The sequence below is a fragment of the Geospiza fortis genome, unplaced genomic scaffold (assembly GCF_000277835.1).
Source record: "Geospiza fortis unplaced genomic scaffold, GeoFor_1.0 scaffold237, whole genome shotgun sequence".
NCBI classification, from domain to species: Eukaryota; Metazoa; Chordata; class Aves; order Passeriformes; family Thraupidae; genus Geospiza; species Geospiza fortis.
Genome location: NW_005054319.1, coordinates 5,794,038 through 5,809,999, shown reverse-complemented (window position 1 = coordinate 5,809,999; position 15,962 = coordinate 5,794,038). Strand labels below are relative to the sequence as shown.

Sequence of the window (15,962 nt, the reverse complement as noted above, 5' to 3'; positions counted from 1 at the left end):
GGATGTGTAGAGGGAAGCTCTAGCAAGGTGTACCACATGTGTTCTCTTGCCCTTCCTGTCTTAAAAGTAACAAAAATCAACTAATGATAGGGTTTAGTTGAACTAAAGATGCTTTAGTTATTTTAGATGGGTGTTTTTGTCAGCTTTCTGTCTGTTTAGTGTTGGGTTTGCTTTGTAACAGAGAAGAGTTATTTCAGTGAAAACTGTTACTCGCTTCTGAGAGCTGAAAAGCAAAAGATAGGACAGTAAGATTGCTAAGAGGCCCTTGCATGTCACTGGTGCCATGTCCCTCTGGTGGTGGGATTCTGCTCACCCCATTTTTTGCAAACTGGATAAACGTTCACCCTTATCACAAGTAAGCAGTGCTGATCTTCCTCGGTCAGGCAAGTTTATTAGTTATTTATAGATAATGGTCTGGTGATGTGTTTGATGACAATTTGACATATGAAATCAATCTAATCAGCTTTAGCTTGAGAGGAAGCAGAAGGCTCAAAGGAAGGGATTGCTTTGGGGCTCGAGTTAGGAAATGCTCCCTTTCTGAGAGATGACCGTCCCAGCACTACAGCTTTGCTGTGTGAATTCTGTATCATCTTTTATAAAGCATTTCAGTCTCAGGGGTGAGAGCACAGACTCTGCTAAATAAGATTTGTTTATTTGGGAAGGGGGACTTGAATTCATGTCTTTGTTCCTTTGATGTGCAGGTCCTCTCCCAGTATCCTGACACTCACTGCAGTTCGCCACCATGTCCTTGGCACGATTGTAACTGATAAACTGATGGATGTGACTGTCACCATTAAGTAAGGACAAAGAAATCATGGGGCTATAAAAAGTGCAAGAAAAAGACATTTCTCTCATAAAGCTTCACTCCAGTTCTAGTGCTGCAGTGGCTGCTTTCTAAGGGGATGGCATCCTAGCCTAGGCTGCAAGAGGTTTTTAATGCTAAGATGTGCTTTGAGTTCTTTGGAGAGAGACAAATCCAGCCTGATTTGAGCATTTTCTCATCATTTGAACATTGCCCTTCCCTACTTTTGTGTCTTGGTTAAAAGGAATGATTTTTTGAGTTTTTATATACTTTAATGAACTGATGTTTCAGAATTCAAGGGGTATTGTTTTAGCTTAGGTCTGAGCTCTTTAAGCCACTGGCATATATTCCCTTTTTTCTTTCCTCAGAATGAGAGTCTGCTGCTTTAGAGCATTGTAACTGGTGTGAGGAGGGTTATAAAAGGAAAAACATGCAGAGTAATTGCACACTAATGCACCAATTTATGTTTAGCTGAACAGACAGCTCACTAGGGAGCACTGATTTGTGAACAGCTTTAATTGTATGAGGTGCCAAATCTGCCTGAAAGTGTCTGGTAATGATGAGTGTTTTATTGATACTCTGCTGGTGTCTACTTGTTCTAGGCTATGGGTTCTCAAACTTTTTGAGTGCAGAAAACATCTTTTCAGAAAACATTACCTGCAGAGCATTGCCTTGAGTTCTCCAACATTAATGACCCTGTCAGTGCAACTGCTGGGCAGCTCCAGTAGCTGCAAAGGAGACACTGAGACAGCAGAGCCATTAGGATTTTAAAAACAACTTAGTGAGGAGGTGAATATAGTACCAACCTTCTCAGCTTGTTGGCTTTTTGGAGACTATTGGCCAGTGCTTTGAAGGCAGCTTAGTTGCCACAGATATCTCTGATCAGTCCTGCCTCAAGCTTTTCAGCTGAATTCCAGTTTGTGAAGTGCCATGAGCATAAAGGGAACAGCTTTGGGTTTAAAAGCAATCCATGTGTTTTTACAAGTCTGTGTGCCAGATCCATGGCTGTGACCCTTTAACTTTGAGTTAACAAAAAACCCCGAACAACCTCAACCAAAAGCAAAGCTGATTCTCATCAGTTCTTGATAATGGCTTGGTATGTTTTAAAAATAAGACTGTAGTAATGTATTATGAGTATCTTGAGATTGTGTGTGCCTGTAGAAATTTTTAATAGGCTTTCAGAAAAAAAAAATTACATGTTTCTGTATTGTGTCTGGACTGCAGAGAAAGAATATAAAGCCTTGATGAAACTTAGTGTGATAGAGCAATAGTAACTATGTCTCTTAAAAAGACAAACTGGAATATGGGTGAAGGCTGAAGCAGGAGACAGAACTATCCTGGTAATCCAAAGTGGCTGTAGGAAAAGTGATTGTGATCGTTTACGTTCCGTCCTCACTGAGAATTCACACTGTTGGAGAAGAGTGTTGTTGAGATACAAAGGATGATTGGAGTCTAGAAGAAAATGCTAGAAAAGAGAGGATGCAAGATCAGAGAGAGTGAAATAAAATGCATTATTCTGAGCTGATTCTGACAACTTAGTTGAATTTATCTAGTAATCTGTTTGGTGGACAGTGACAAAATAGCTGGGTCGTTCAAATGAATAGGGCAGATAGTGAGAACTCAGGGATTTTCCTGGGAATTTCTGGCTCATGGAGTATTTATGTCTGATAGAAGTTATTGTCTCCTTGTATTCTCTGCTCCTGAGAGGTAGGTTCTGAGACAAAAGTCTCTAGTTCTGGAAAAAAAAGCAAGCTTAGTAGTATTTTTATTTATTTTGTACTTTCTGTATTCTTGTTCTCAGGTTTGACATTCCAGCCTTTCTCTTTTAGTTTAGGTCTTTGTTAAAGGTACTGTTGCAAACTGATCCTTTTGCTTAAACATTTACCACTCCTGTGCTCTTACCAGAATAAACAGGGCAGTTAAAGAGGGATGGGTTAAAAAAATACCTTGGGACTTGTCTGTGGTGGTGTAAAGGCAGTAATTAACAGATACAACAAGATCTTTTCTCACATAGGGCAGGAGATGATTTTGGTTTTTTCCATATTTTCAGGTCATCCATTGACAGTGAGCCTGCCTTAGTTCTGGGGCCCCTGAGGTCTGTTCAGGAGCTCCGCCGGGAGCAGCAGCTGGCGGAAATCGAGAGCCGCCGGCAGGAGAGGGAAAAGAAGGGGCAGGAGGAGGAAGGAACGAAGCCACCAGTGCAAGAGATGGTGGAGGAGCTCCAAGGACCATTCTTATATGAATTTTCATACTGGGCAAGGTAATACCAAGCTCCAGTAATGGACAAGGCGTGTTCTTTGTACTGTTGTGTGGTGTTTCTGTCAAACAGGCTAGTGACACAATTCCAGGTAGGACAGAGCTGCTGGCTGGGTGTCTTTGGTGACTCTGAGCTACAAGAAATCTTAGTACCACAGTAAGAATTTTGCTTAGGTTGTTGTTAATACTTTTTTCTTGGAGTATTTAGATGCATTCTTGCACTCTGCTCTACATGAGAGCTGCTAATTTAATTTTCTTCTAATTGTATCTTATTTGTGTTTTACAGGTCTGGAGAGAAAATTACTGTAACACCATCATCAAAAGAGCTGCTCTTCTACCCACCTTATGTGGAAGCAGTTGTTAGTGGAGGTAAATGTAAATAATTTATTGTTTGAAAGGAGTGGATTTTTATGGTTGAAATGTATGTATGTAGATAAACATATGAATAACTCAAAAAGTAATGTTAGGGAAGTTAGCTTCCTAGTTAGGAAGCTAGGAATGTTAGTTTCAGTTGCAGCTATTTCTTTGGGCCAGTTTAATTCTGGAATTTGGAAGTTATTTGATAGAGGATGCAAGTACAGTTTTTATCAGCAGAATATTCTTCCAAGTGCTGAAAAACCACCTAGCACAAGAGGAAGGCATGGGTTCTGGGTATTACACCAGATTCTCAGAATTTTTCATAGTACTGTCACCTAGAAAAAGAGTTGTGCAAAAGGTTTCTGTTTTGAATTTGTTACCAAATTCACATTTCTCTTAATTTTTTCCCCCCACTAGATTACAGTAATAAAAATATTCACAAAAAAAAGACAAACTTCAAAATTGTGAAGGTTATCATGAGTTACTGATGCTGCTTGTTAGGTCAGTGTCCATCATGTCCTCAGGTTCTTAATTGAACATATTTTGTTTGAAATCACAAGGAAATGTTAAGTGTCTCTTTTCATGTGACTCTGTTTGCACATTCTAATTGCATTTGAGGGTGGGAAATAAAACTTTGCTTAATGTCATTGAACATGACGTATGCTGACCTGAATTTGAACTCAAAAAATGTGGTCAAAGCTCAGTGTAATCTGCCTAGAAGGAAGTTTCATGGCCATTGTCTCCATGTGGCTGCAGTGTGTGTAACTCACTGAGACATCCAAACACTTCAGAAATCCATAAGGTTTTTTTGGGGATGTGCTTATAGCTTTGAAATGTAGTTACTCATTTGGTACTGTTCAGATTTTGTAAGATGTGTTGAGAGGCCATGAAATTGTGTGGATTGATCTCTTGTTCTGAGATAAAAGCTGATCACTTTGGAAGTTACTAAACTCCTGTTGTAAGCTAGAGTGTCAAGTGTATTTTTGACCTTTTTTTTCTTAAATCCCCTTCACAATGACCAAGAGAGTTGTCCTGGGAAGCTGATCGAGATTCATGGAAAAGCAGGCCTATTTCTGGAAGGGCAAATTCATCCTGAATTGGAAGGTGTTGAGATTGTCATTAGTGAGAAGGGAGCAACTTCTGCACTTATCACAGTTTTCACTGATGACAAAGGCACTTACAGGTAATGAGCAGATTGGTTTTGAACCTTTGGATTCTTTAGTTAAAAGGCAGTGTGTATGTGATATCCAAGTGTTCTTTCTGAAACAAGTTCTGTTCTCCTTTTATTTGAAGTGTTGGGCCACTCCACAGTGACCTGGAATACACAATCACTGCTCAGAAGGAAGGTTTTGTTTTGACTGCAGTAGAGGGAACAGTTGGAGACTTCAAAGCTTTTGCTCTTGCTGGGGTGACATTTGAGGTAATGATCTGAACATTTTGGGTTCTAAATGAATAGTGAGTGCAGTTGGAGCTGGACAGGCAAAAAGTTAATCCATGTCTTCCAAAGACAAATGGGTGGGGGATTTTGGGATAATTTATTATTATTTGGATAATAATTTTTGTCATGAGGAAATAAATCTCAGTGGATGAGCTCAGTTGTAGACCATGACTTGCCATGCAGAAGATACTTTGCAAAGTTTATAGAGTCCAAAAGACTGGCTTCATTTGCTTTTATAGAGTTGGACCACTCTGTTTTAATGAGTTTTATCTTTCAAGGTGTAGTCTGGTCCAGCTAGTGCTTGGTTCCAGTCTTTAGGGTGCTTTGTTGTGGCCTCCCTGTGTGTTCTGTGGTAGAGAATGGCTGCACATGGTGTGCCATGGGCTGTGACTGCCCAGGGCTTGGGAGCAGAGGGCTCTGCAGCCCTGTGGTCTGGCAGGAGGGGCAGCACAGATGTGGTGAGTTCTGCTCACAGCTGAGTGCTCAGAGCCAGCCCACATGTGCACTCTGCAAGGGGCTTTTCAACTGAGCCCTTCTCCGTAAAAAACCCTCACTTACACTTAAAATTACTGATTTTTCAAAAACAGATCAAATCAGAGGATGACCAGGCTCTTGCTGGAGTTCTCTTGTCCCTCAGTGGAGGGCTGTTTCGCTCCAACCTCCTCACACAGGACGATGGCATGCTGACATTTTCCAATCTGGTGAGTTGAAATGATTCTTCTGACCATGGCTGTGTGTGGGGCTGTGTTACTCTGCCCTCCCAAGCAGGGCTCTCCTGAGTGCCAGGTGTCCTTTGAAACCCTAACCCACCATGAGAGCTGCAGATTCCTGAGAATAAATAGCACTTAAAATCTTAGCAAATGAAAGATGTGAAATCCAACATGGCAAGAGGTTTCTCCCCAACAGGTCATAGATGATGTTGATTGATCTCAGTTACTAATTTGCAGTCTGTAAACATGAAACAAGCCAATTTGTTGATGATCATTGGAGAGTCTTTAGGGGGAAGGAAATCTAATTACATTATTGATCTATATGTGCATAGACATGCTTGAATAGTTTCTTTGCATACATCCTTCTTTTGTGGTCACTCTCCTGTCCTTGAGGTCTTGTGGTAAGGTTTTAGGGCTGTAGTTTCCTTTCTCTCTTAACCCTTTATCACCAGGTGGAATTCCATCAGTTTATTCTCCAGCGTGCTCCCTGTTTTTCACTGCTCAGTTTGTGACAGGTTTAACCTGTGGCTGGAACAGAGAGCACTTCAGCTCTTCAGAGAGCTCTTGCAAAGCATATTTGTTTGGAGTTGGTGAGTTTTTGCATCACTGTGAGTAAACACATTGTTTTGTGCCTCTTTGCAGAGCCCAGGGCAATATTACTTTAAACCCATGATGAAAGAATTTCGGTTTGAACCATCATCACAAATGATTGAAGTGCAGGAAGGACAAAATCTCAAAATCCAGATAACTGGTTACAGAACAGCTTACAGGTCAGTGGAATCCACGGAAATGGAAATCCTATGGGCTGGAATCCATGGAAAATCCTATGGGCTGTATTGGGATGTGTTGTGCCAAATGTGTTTCCTCCCAGCACACCTCTGTTCTTGCAGGTTTGGAGGAGACTTTCCAAGCCTCAATTTATCTTAACTGTGCTGTATGCAAGCACTTTTTTTGGCCTTTTTTGGTGGTTGTGGATATATAGCTAAGCCCAGATGGCAGAGCTATAGGAGGAACCATGGCTATGAAAGCACTCTCTCAGTGGCACTGAAGTTGTTTGTGCTGCCTCCAGTGGGAGTGGAGAGGACTATTCTAGGTATGGTAGACCAATTCAGAGCTGACTTCAGGATCCTTACTTTCCTTACCCTCAGGGGTAAGAAAGAACTGCTGTTGATGGAGTCTAGGAAACTTGGATTCTTAAAGCTGTGTTCTGAACTGCAGCAGATTCTGATGATTTAAACTGTTTTACACATACATTATAAATACCCCTTTTCTTCTTCATGCTATGGTAAATACATTAAGTACTTTTTCCATCAATTATAACACTAAAATGTCTTTAAAATATGCATTTAAACAGCATCTGCATATCTGTAGCAACTGTTCTCTTTATACCTCCAGCTGTTATGGCACAGTTTCCTCTTTAAATGGAGAGCCTGAGCAGGGAGTGTCAGTGGAAGCTGTGGGACAGAAGGACTGCAGCATCTATGGAGAGGACACAATAACTGATGAGGAGGGCAAATTCAGGCTCCGTGGCCTTCGGGTAAGGAGGAGGAGGAGGCTCTGTCAGTGTGACAGTGGAGCAGTGAAATGGGTTCTGTTCAGTAGCCACTGGGTTCTGTTTTCCCATCATGTTTGCTAACTCAGACTCCCCTGAGTCTCTGTGTGAAGAAACACTGTCAAGTAGTGAACATTGAGCCTGAGAAAAGGGGAAGAGAAAAGCCTGTGGTGTAAGTCTGTGAATTTGCTGGCAGCATACTGTGCTGGCTTCCACGAACACTGAGTTGGTGTGACAGGACACAATCCCCTGGTCAGTGCTTGGGTGACCAGCAGGGAATTTTCATAGGCAAAAGAATTTGGGGAAGTGTTTAGTTTCTCCTGTGAAGATACCAACAGCCTGTTGTTAGCAGGATACTGGTTGTCTGTGTGATGTGGTTGCACAGCATGTATGTGAAGTAACCTGTTCTTCAGGGAATGGGGAGGCTGAATTTATGGAAACAATCAACAATTTCCTAAAGTAAAAGGCAGTGTTTGATCAGATTTTAATCCTGTGTTTTCCTTCATCACAGCAGATGATTTAACACTGTGATGCAACAAAGTAATGAAAGTTCTATATAGCCTTTTTTATTTTCTGACAGTAAACACTCCTAATAGTGTTCTTGAGCTGAATTTTCTGTTTGAGATAAGGAAAACTTTAACTGCATCGAGTTAAATCTGTTTGGGTGGTGTATCTTAAATGGAGTGTCAGAAAATCCTCTTTACTGCTCTCTAAAATTAAAGTATGTATTATTCAGTGTTGGGATTTATCATCTGAATGTTGCTTTCAGCCTGGCTGTGTGTATCATGTCCAACTCAAAGCTGAAGGCAATGATCACATTGAAAGAGCTTTACCACAGCATCGAGCAATTGAGGTAATTTTTTCTCGTTTTTTGTAGCATCACTTAAATATGAAATGGGTCTGTCTAGGCATTCTGTCTGTTCTGTCAGCAGCAGTGTAGTGAAGGCATTCTGTTTAGACAAGTGCTTTTCAGCAAGTTAGCTCCCTAAAAATAGACCCCATATTGTGTGTCAGCACCATAGCTCAAAACTGAAGTGAGATAAAGCCCAAACAGTAAACAAGTGAAAAGGATTCTTTCACAGTCATGCAAACTCTGCATCCAGAAACAAGAGAATAAATGTATGGAATACCTTTCTTTTTGATGTGGAACAAAGCAGTGGTAGCTTGAGGATGTTATAAATTGTCATATTGTCCTACAGTTGTATTTAGTTATGGACAGAGAGATATTGTTAGGTTTTATTGGTTCCAAATCATGCAGTCTTGATGTAGGTGAAATTATAATTTGGACTAGTACTTTTATCTTTATAAAATGTAGTAATAACTTTGCATTGAAAACTGGTGGAATCTTGTTAAATATTCCACACTATTCAACTGTATAAACATCTCTGTGCATTTCTCAGCACAGGTGCAAAATACTGAGGCCAGTGTTCTGAGATCAGGCAGTCCTGTGGATGTACCTCAGCCTTTTCCAGAATAGTTTGTGCTTTTGAGACTTCCATTTTTAGTTTAGCTTAATGTCATGAGCCTCATGCTGCTAATGCCCAAGTCTGCAGTTGCAAGCTGTGCACTCTGGAGAGCAGGGACTTGCACTGGGAAAGCTTTAGTATAGAACAAAATCCACTTTTTATTTAAAATGATCAGCGATGTTTGTGCTGTGTTAACAGTTGTGTTGCTGTCCTTTGTTAACTGTCCCTCTGTTGGTGAAAACCTGAGTGTGTTTTCTGTTGCAGGTTGGGAACAGTGACATTGATGATGTTAATATTATAGCGTTCCGGCAAATTAATCAGTTTGATTTAAGTGGAAATGTAATTACAGCCTCTGAATATCTCTCCACTTTATGTGTAAGTTCAAGCCTTTCATCTTTGTCAAGTGTATTTGTTTCTGCTTTCACAATGATTTTTTTTGCAGGGTCACTGGAAATGGTTCAATAGCCAGAGCACACATTTAATTCAAATTAGAACTAATAGTTTAATGAAGGTGAATTTGAATCCCAGATTGAATGAAGATTGCAGTGTTCCTGATGCTTTGCTTTAATGTTTCCATTTTTCATGGGAATATGTTCAAGAAACACCTTCTCTGGTTGGCCTGTGCATTTTGGGATATATTTCCCTGATTTGGGATGCTCTGTCTGTAGGGGCACCAAAACAAGAAGGGTGAAATGAGTCCCTTGTATCAGAGAACTGCATTAATTCCTGGAACACCTGAAATTTTTGACCTGTATGTCAAAACCTGAAGATACCATGTGAATTCATTGATACCATGGGACATGTGAATTTAAAAGTATATTATAATAGACAGTATGAGACAGAAAGGAAAACTGAAATTTTCAAAATTCAGGACACTGTACTGTGGTCTGAAAAAGCTTGCTAACACCTCTGATCCATTTGGCTTAGGGCACAAATGCTGAAAGTGTCTGCAAGAGGTGTTAGTGGGGTAGGAGTTACAGTATCATTTCTCAGATTTAAAACCTCCATGAAATGTTACCTACCAATATAAATGCAGTGCTTGGATTTCTTTCACACTAGTTTGTTATGCATCTCACCTGCCAAGATCTCATTGCTAAGCTGTTGGGGTTTTTAGGGGACATCCAAAGGATCCAACACTCAGAGCAGGTGTGAAGGGAAAATGTTTCACCCTACTGAAGAGCCCCTGAGCTTGTGTCCCATCTTCCTGGGGCAATTTAAACCCTTGCAGTTCAGCCTAAGCCAATAAGAATTGATGTTAAAATTTGATTATATGGAAGTTATCCAAGCCTGTGCCTTCTTCATATTACGTGGGACCTTGTGTTGCATGTACCACATGTGAGCTGTTGAAGGGTGCATGTCATCACCCTGGCCTCCAGTTCAGGCATTCTTGTCTCTGAAAGCTGTGCTAAGACTGGGTCCAGACACAAGTGAGAGCAGTTTTGTGCTCCACAGCACAGACTGCTTTTCATACGCTGGCAATGTGAAAATGTCAGACAGCAGCTGTTCCGAAATGATTTCAAGTTCTCTAAAAATATTCTTTTGTAAGTTTTCTCATCCCAGATTAGAACATTTCCAGGTGTTCTTACTTGACAACTTTCTGTTTATAAAAACACATGATGAATTTGGAAATGCTTTTATCCCTGAAAGCGTGGGATGTCTGAAATATCTGTTGTGGTGCAGGCTTGGAAATGCTTTGTTTGTGCTTCTTCCTTCACTTACAGGTGAAGCTCTACAAAAGTGAAAATCTTGACAACCCAATTCATACAGTCAACTTAGGCCTATCCCTGTTTTTTCATTTCCCACCACTGCTCCGAGATGGAGAGGTAAGAATATTGCTGGAAAATTAGCTTAGATCACTTTATTCTTTTCCCTAAGGACACTGAAGTGTAATTTGTGCCTGCAGAGGTGTATTCATGCTGCACTAACCAGTATCTTGGAAGATTTGAAGCCTGTTTAACTGACTTTTGCCTTTAAATGTGATTTTGTCTTGGACTGCTCCTGATGCTTTAGCCTGAGTGTATTTTTTACCCACAGAATTATGTGGTGCTCCTGGATTCTACATTGTCTAAATCACAGTATGACTACACCCTGCCTCAAGTTTCTTTCACTGCCATTGGATATCATAAACACATTACACTGGTCTTCAGTCCCACTGTAAGTACTAAATATTTTCATGTTCCAGTGTTCACCTTGGGAGCAGTATTTGGTGTTATAACCTGCATGTATTTTGTGCTCTTGGCCAAGCTTTCTGTTAGTGTAACTATAAAGAGGTTTATGAATGGCATTAATTTAGATTTGCTGTGTGTTCAGTTGCCAGTGGAATGGGAGGGGGACATAAAACAGCAGCAGGAAAGGGTGCAGATGAGCCTGAAAGGTTCTGTGCTGGCATGGCTGCTGTAGTGGGGTCACAGAGGTGTGGGCAGCATGGGACAGGTAAACCAAAGCACACCAGGCTGACTGTCAGTGGAGACTGACCATCAGTGAATTGGCTTTACAAAGCAGACACCTCAGGAAGGGGTAAAACATGAGTGACTGATCCAGAGGGTGGCTTTGAAGAGGGGAGTAAAGTAAATCCTAGAACAGCACTTGGAAGGAAGTGAGATAAGAAAGGCTGGATGTGCTTCATGATCCCATTGCTGATGTTTCTTAGAGCTGAGGGATTTCACAGTCAACTTAAAAAAAGAAATAAAATCCATGATCTGCCCTGTTTGCAGAGAAAGCTGCCTGAACAAGACATTGCCCAAGGGTCTTACATCGCGTTACCGCTGACGCTGCTGCTGCTGCTGGCTGGGTACAACCACGATAAGGTGGGTCAGGGCTGCTCCTGCTCCTGCCCAAATGTTACTGTCCTGCCCATGGATACATTGCACTGTGCCCAAGGAGGGTTTGTTACCCAGACAGAGTTGCAGTCACAGTCCCTTTATGTGATTCTAAGAAAAGCCACAATGTAGCTATTGTGGACAACTGTAGCCATGTTTTTGGACAGTTACCTTCCTTTATAACAGCTTAGTGTGAAGTTGAGTTCCTGTGCTGTGGCTGAATTTTGGTTTCTCATTTGATCGCTCTGAGAGGAAAACAAAAACAATACAGCATCATTAAAATTCAGATAACCAGACTCAGTGATAATTGGAATGAAAATAATTGTTTTATTGGCTTCAGGCACTATCTGACTGGAAAAAGTCTTGCAAGTCTTCAGGTCTGGTCTCTTTAGCTTTATACCCTCCCTAGTTCAAAAGCTCTCAAGAGGAATACAAATACCTGCTATACACCCCCTCTGTCTTTGTTATCAAGCTGTGCTCTTCTAGTCTTTTCTGATATGACTGGATTTCTGTTTTACCAAAAAGAGAAATTAAATTTGTCCGTGCAGTTTGATTTCCTCTCAAGCAATCAGTTTAGATTTTGATTATCAGAAATTCCCAGAAGTTTGGTTTGATTCCTCCCCAAGATTTGCTGCCACAGATGTGCCATTGATGCGATAGTCTGGTAGGGGCTACAAGTCTAGAGAACCACACCATTCAGCCCTTACATACCATTGTAACCACAACTTGCTTGCCTTTTTTGTCCCCAGCTTATTCCCTTCCTGCTGCAGCTGACAGCCAGGCTGCAGGGGGTGCGTGCCCTGGGGCAGGCAGCCTCTGACACCGGAGGCCCCGAGGACGCAAAGAGACAAACCAAGAAACAGAAAACGAGACGGACGTGAGCTGAAAGGAGGGACTGGCTGAATGGCGCTCTGTCAGACTGGAGCCCGGGGAGGCAAAGCCACTAAAACACATCTTTGTTGAATTTGCAGACTTGACATTTTCTGGTTTTGCTACATGAGCACCATTTGTCACAGTAGCTCCATTTTGGTTGTAAATTTTCTATGGAGTCTATAGATTTCCCTGTTGTAAAGTGATTAAATGAATGCCTCTGCTGTTACTGTGAGTGCATCTCTCATACTTGAAGACAATTAATGCTTTTTTTTTCCCTTTTCATTGGAACAGGTCATGCTGTCCTTATTAATGATTTATAAAAGCAGTGGTAATAGATAATACTTGATTTCAATTTCAGTCTCTAGAATTTGGAATGATTTTTCCTTAGATTTTGAAATGCTGACTTTACAGAAGCAGCACACAGGGATTCTACTAAATCTAAATCAACTAGTGTTGCTTGAAACAGAATTCTAGGGGAAGTAGGTAGACTGGTGACTTATGTCATTGTCACTTCCAGTTCAGCAGCTTGATTGAAGAGTCTGTCTGATTTCAGTTCTTGTCCAGTGATTATGTTATCTTTGATTAAGTTTTTGCCCAATGAAGACAAATTCTCCATGTCAGGTAAGGTTAGTTGTTAATATCAGGTAAGTTCTGATGTTCCTACTGCAAAAACAGTGTTTCAGTTTTAGTTTCCTGTCCAGTGTGATCTCTTTAGACCTCCAGTGTTCCTGAGGTGGCTCCAGCTGGCTGCTCTACTCTTGCCAAAGCTGCACTACTCTTTCCAAAGCTGCACTGTGTTCTCTGTGTTGCCATTCACCCATGGTGGTCGCATCTCCTGCTCAGGCCATGCTCAGCCTTTTCCCAATTAATGACTGATATTTTTTTTAACCTTTTTTTACCTTTTGGATTTTTTAACTGTAAGGAATGTGACTTTCTCTGAAATCTCCCATGTGCACAATGTAGTCTGTAATAAATAACCTGTTTCTTACAGGTTCTCTTTTGATTCCTGCTTGAAGTAGGTAGTTGGACATACACAGTTTAAATGTTAATGGGGCTTTTTATTGACAAATACTGTAAAGGTTAACAGAGCATTTGAAGATGCACATAAATGCCTACAAATATTGCAAAGACATTGGTACTGCCAGTAAGTGGCAATGTTTCTCTTTTGCAGTACTTGAAATAAAAGTCCCCTTACATTTAAATGTTTAAGCTTACAAGCCCCACCATTCTTAGAAATTTGGATGCTGAAGGTTTTACCCTGATTTTTTTTTGCACTTTGTGAGAGTTTGGGCCTAAATAATTAAAACTTCATTTGGTGATGATTCTGTCAGAGGGAAATTTGTCAGGACCATAACAAGAATGTAGAATGTTGAAAAAGCATTATGTATAGAGCTTGAGATGAAGCTCTAATAAATTATCATGCTCTACTTAAAGACTTTGAATTTCGTATTGCTGTGATGAAATATATGGGGAAAAGACAAGGTGTTCTAAGACTTATGATAAATTGTACATTTTCAGTACATTTCTATTTTGAGCTGGTGAATGTTAAGAAAGTTATTGCTACTTTGGGGAATGTATGAGGAAGAAATGCACATATCCATGTGCCTCAAAGGAGTTCCACGTATTCTGATCTCTGAACTGTGAGACTGACTGATGATTGAACTTAAACATTGGAACTGCTGTTAATAAAAAGAAAATAAGAAAAGTGACAGTTCTTGCTAATTTAATGTTTGCTTCTATATGTAGAATTTGCCCAGTGTTTCTTTTCAAAATTGTCTTTTCTTTGCCTTCTGCATCACACTCGTGACTGACTATGAGTCCCATGTTTTGAGGTTTATTCTGCTGTTGAAGTGTTAATTCCTACAAAAACTGTATCTTGAAGTTCCTCAGTTGGCAGAGAAGTTGTGCTCTGAGAAAACAGGGAAAACTAAAGCATGAGATAATTTTCTAAGACAAAACTAAATGCCAAAGAATCAGTATCTTCAATTATTTATAGAAACCAATAATCAGATACACAGGCCCAAGCAGAAAGAAGAGTGTGGTCTTTGCAATGCCCAGAGCCAGGAGCATGAAGCAGGACAGACAGACAGACAGGTCTGTGTCTGTGGGCACAGCCAGAGGGTTTGTACAGACACTGGGGGTGCAGGGGCTGTACCTGGCCCCTCTGCAGTGCCCCAGCCCCTCACCAAGCCCTGGGGAGAGGGCTCTGCCCTGCTGCTGGGCACAGCTCTGGAGCACAGACAGGATCTGCTGTGGGCAGCAGCACTCAGAGCAGAAATGGGGGATTGAGGCCAGCACTGCCTTCTGTCCTCTGCTGGCTGCAATGCCCAGGTGTCACTCACTCTGCATATCAAGGTTCCAGTTTGTGCTCTTAACACTCCAGTACTTGGTTGGACTGGCCCTGTTCAAATTATGGAAAACATCAGTTAAAGCTGCTTGTTGCATCTTTCATTAATTTATGTGAATGCAAAGAATAAATGCAGGCTGGGACTAACACAGTATGTTGACTTACTGGAAATCTTTCAAGACTCAGTGTTTTATTATTCTTTTTTGCAGGCACAGTAGTGAAAAAATGATTAATTTATTTGCTTGGTGAGCTAAATATGGGCAAATGGCTGAATTCTGTGGGAAATGAGAGAAAGGCCCTCTGCATAGAGAATGCATGTTAGTTATTTTTTCTGTCAAAAGTAACAGTGAATATTACATATATTTAGCTGATTCATCAGTGATTCACAAAACTCTATTGTTTAAGATTGAACTGGATCATTAATATTGAATTTTAGAATTTCTTTATAGATGGTTCAGCTTAATTTCTATATTTCTTTATTAGATGTCTGTCACACTCCAAAAACAAGTGTTTTTGATTAGCATGAGCACCACCAGTGTCAAAGATACAGCAATTAAAAAAAAAAACAAATGTGCTTTAAAAGCAAGAAAACAAATACTTAAAATAGCTCAGTGCTTCCCTTCCCACTGAGGGCAGAATTTCAGGAGGAAATCTCTCAAATCTGTGTTGCTTCTTTGTGGGCTGATAATGTGACCAAGGCTTCTCCCCCCCCTCCTACCAGGTTACTTTTTACTCAGCAGAATATGAATGTTGCCAGCTTCTCTAACCCACCAAGGAGAGAGAAAGATGAAATTTCAGCAATCAGGCCATCCTCTGCCATGGCACTTCAGTGCTGTGGTGTTACCCTTTTGTATTTTCTTTTGCATTAGAAAATGTCCATACTGGGAAAATAAATAGGCAAATCTGTGGGCCTTCAGCATTGCCCATCTGAGACAGCACTTTGGTTTCTGCTGCTGTTCATCTTTGTGTGAATTTTGTTCCTCAGACAAAGACACTTGAAGTGCCATTGTAGAATTAGCAATTCTATTAAATAATGAGCACCCCTGTGCTGAGGAAGTGTGGACTAAGCAGTGAGGCTTTTGAAGGTGAGATGGCTTTAGAAATTCTGCCAGAATGACTTGTCCAGGAAAGCTGAGTGTGGAATTGAACCCTGAGATGACTGGTGTCTAATTTTCCTGCCATTCAGTATTCCTTGCTTTGTACAGCATCTGTAGTTCTATTTTTGTCCATTCTGAAAGTAATTTAAATTGGGCTTCTTGCAAAGGTAAATGCAGTAAAATGAGTGATGTAGAAAAGGCCTGAAAGGCAGCAAATTTCCTGAGCTGAGCACAACAGCATTGGC

General features: G+C 40.8%; 1 protein-coding gene across 1 annotated transcript in view; it reads left to right on the top strand.

The window, feature by feature from the left end:
* LOC102039002 (nodal modulator 1) overlaps positions 1–13,982 on the top strand; it is a 24,255-nt gene extending 10,273 nt beyond the window's left edge. Inside the window, exons 17-30 of the mRNA XM_014306796.2 lie at positions 702–797; positions 2,853–3,062; positions 3,345–3,427; positions 4,439–4,598; positions 4,709–4,835; positions 5,441–5,554; positions 6,206–6,333; positions 6,959–7,100; positions 7,885–7,968; positions 8,846–8,956; positions 10,303–10,404; positions 10,616–10,735; positions 11,296–11,388; positions 12,150–13,982. Coding sequence (XP_014162271.1) covers positions 702–797; positions 2,853–3,062; positions 3,345–3,427; positions 4,439–4,598; positions 4,709–4,835; positions 5,441–5,554; positions 6,206–6,333; positions 6,959–7,100; positions 7,885–7,968; positions 8,846–8,956; positions 10,303–10,404; positions 10,616–10,735; positions 11,296–11,388; positions 12,150–12,281 — 1,702 coding nt within the window. The 3' untranslated portion in view covers positions 12,282–13,982. The remainder of the gene's footprint in view (positions 1–701; positions 798–2,852; positions 3,063–3,344; positions 3,428–4,438; positions 4,599–4,708; positions 4,836–5,440; positions 5,555–6,205; positions 6,334–6,958; positions 7,101–7,884; positions 7,969–8,845; positions 8,957–10,302; positions 10,405–10,615; positions 10,736–11,295; positions 11,389–12,149) is intronic.
* Positions 13,983–15,962: the final 1,980 nt, after the last annotated feature.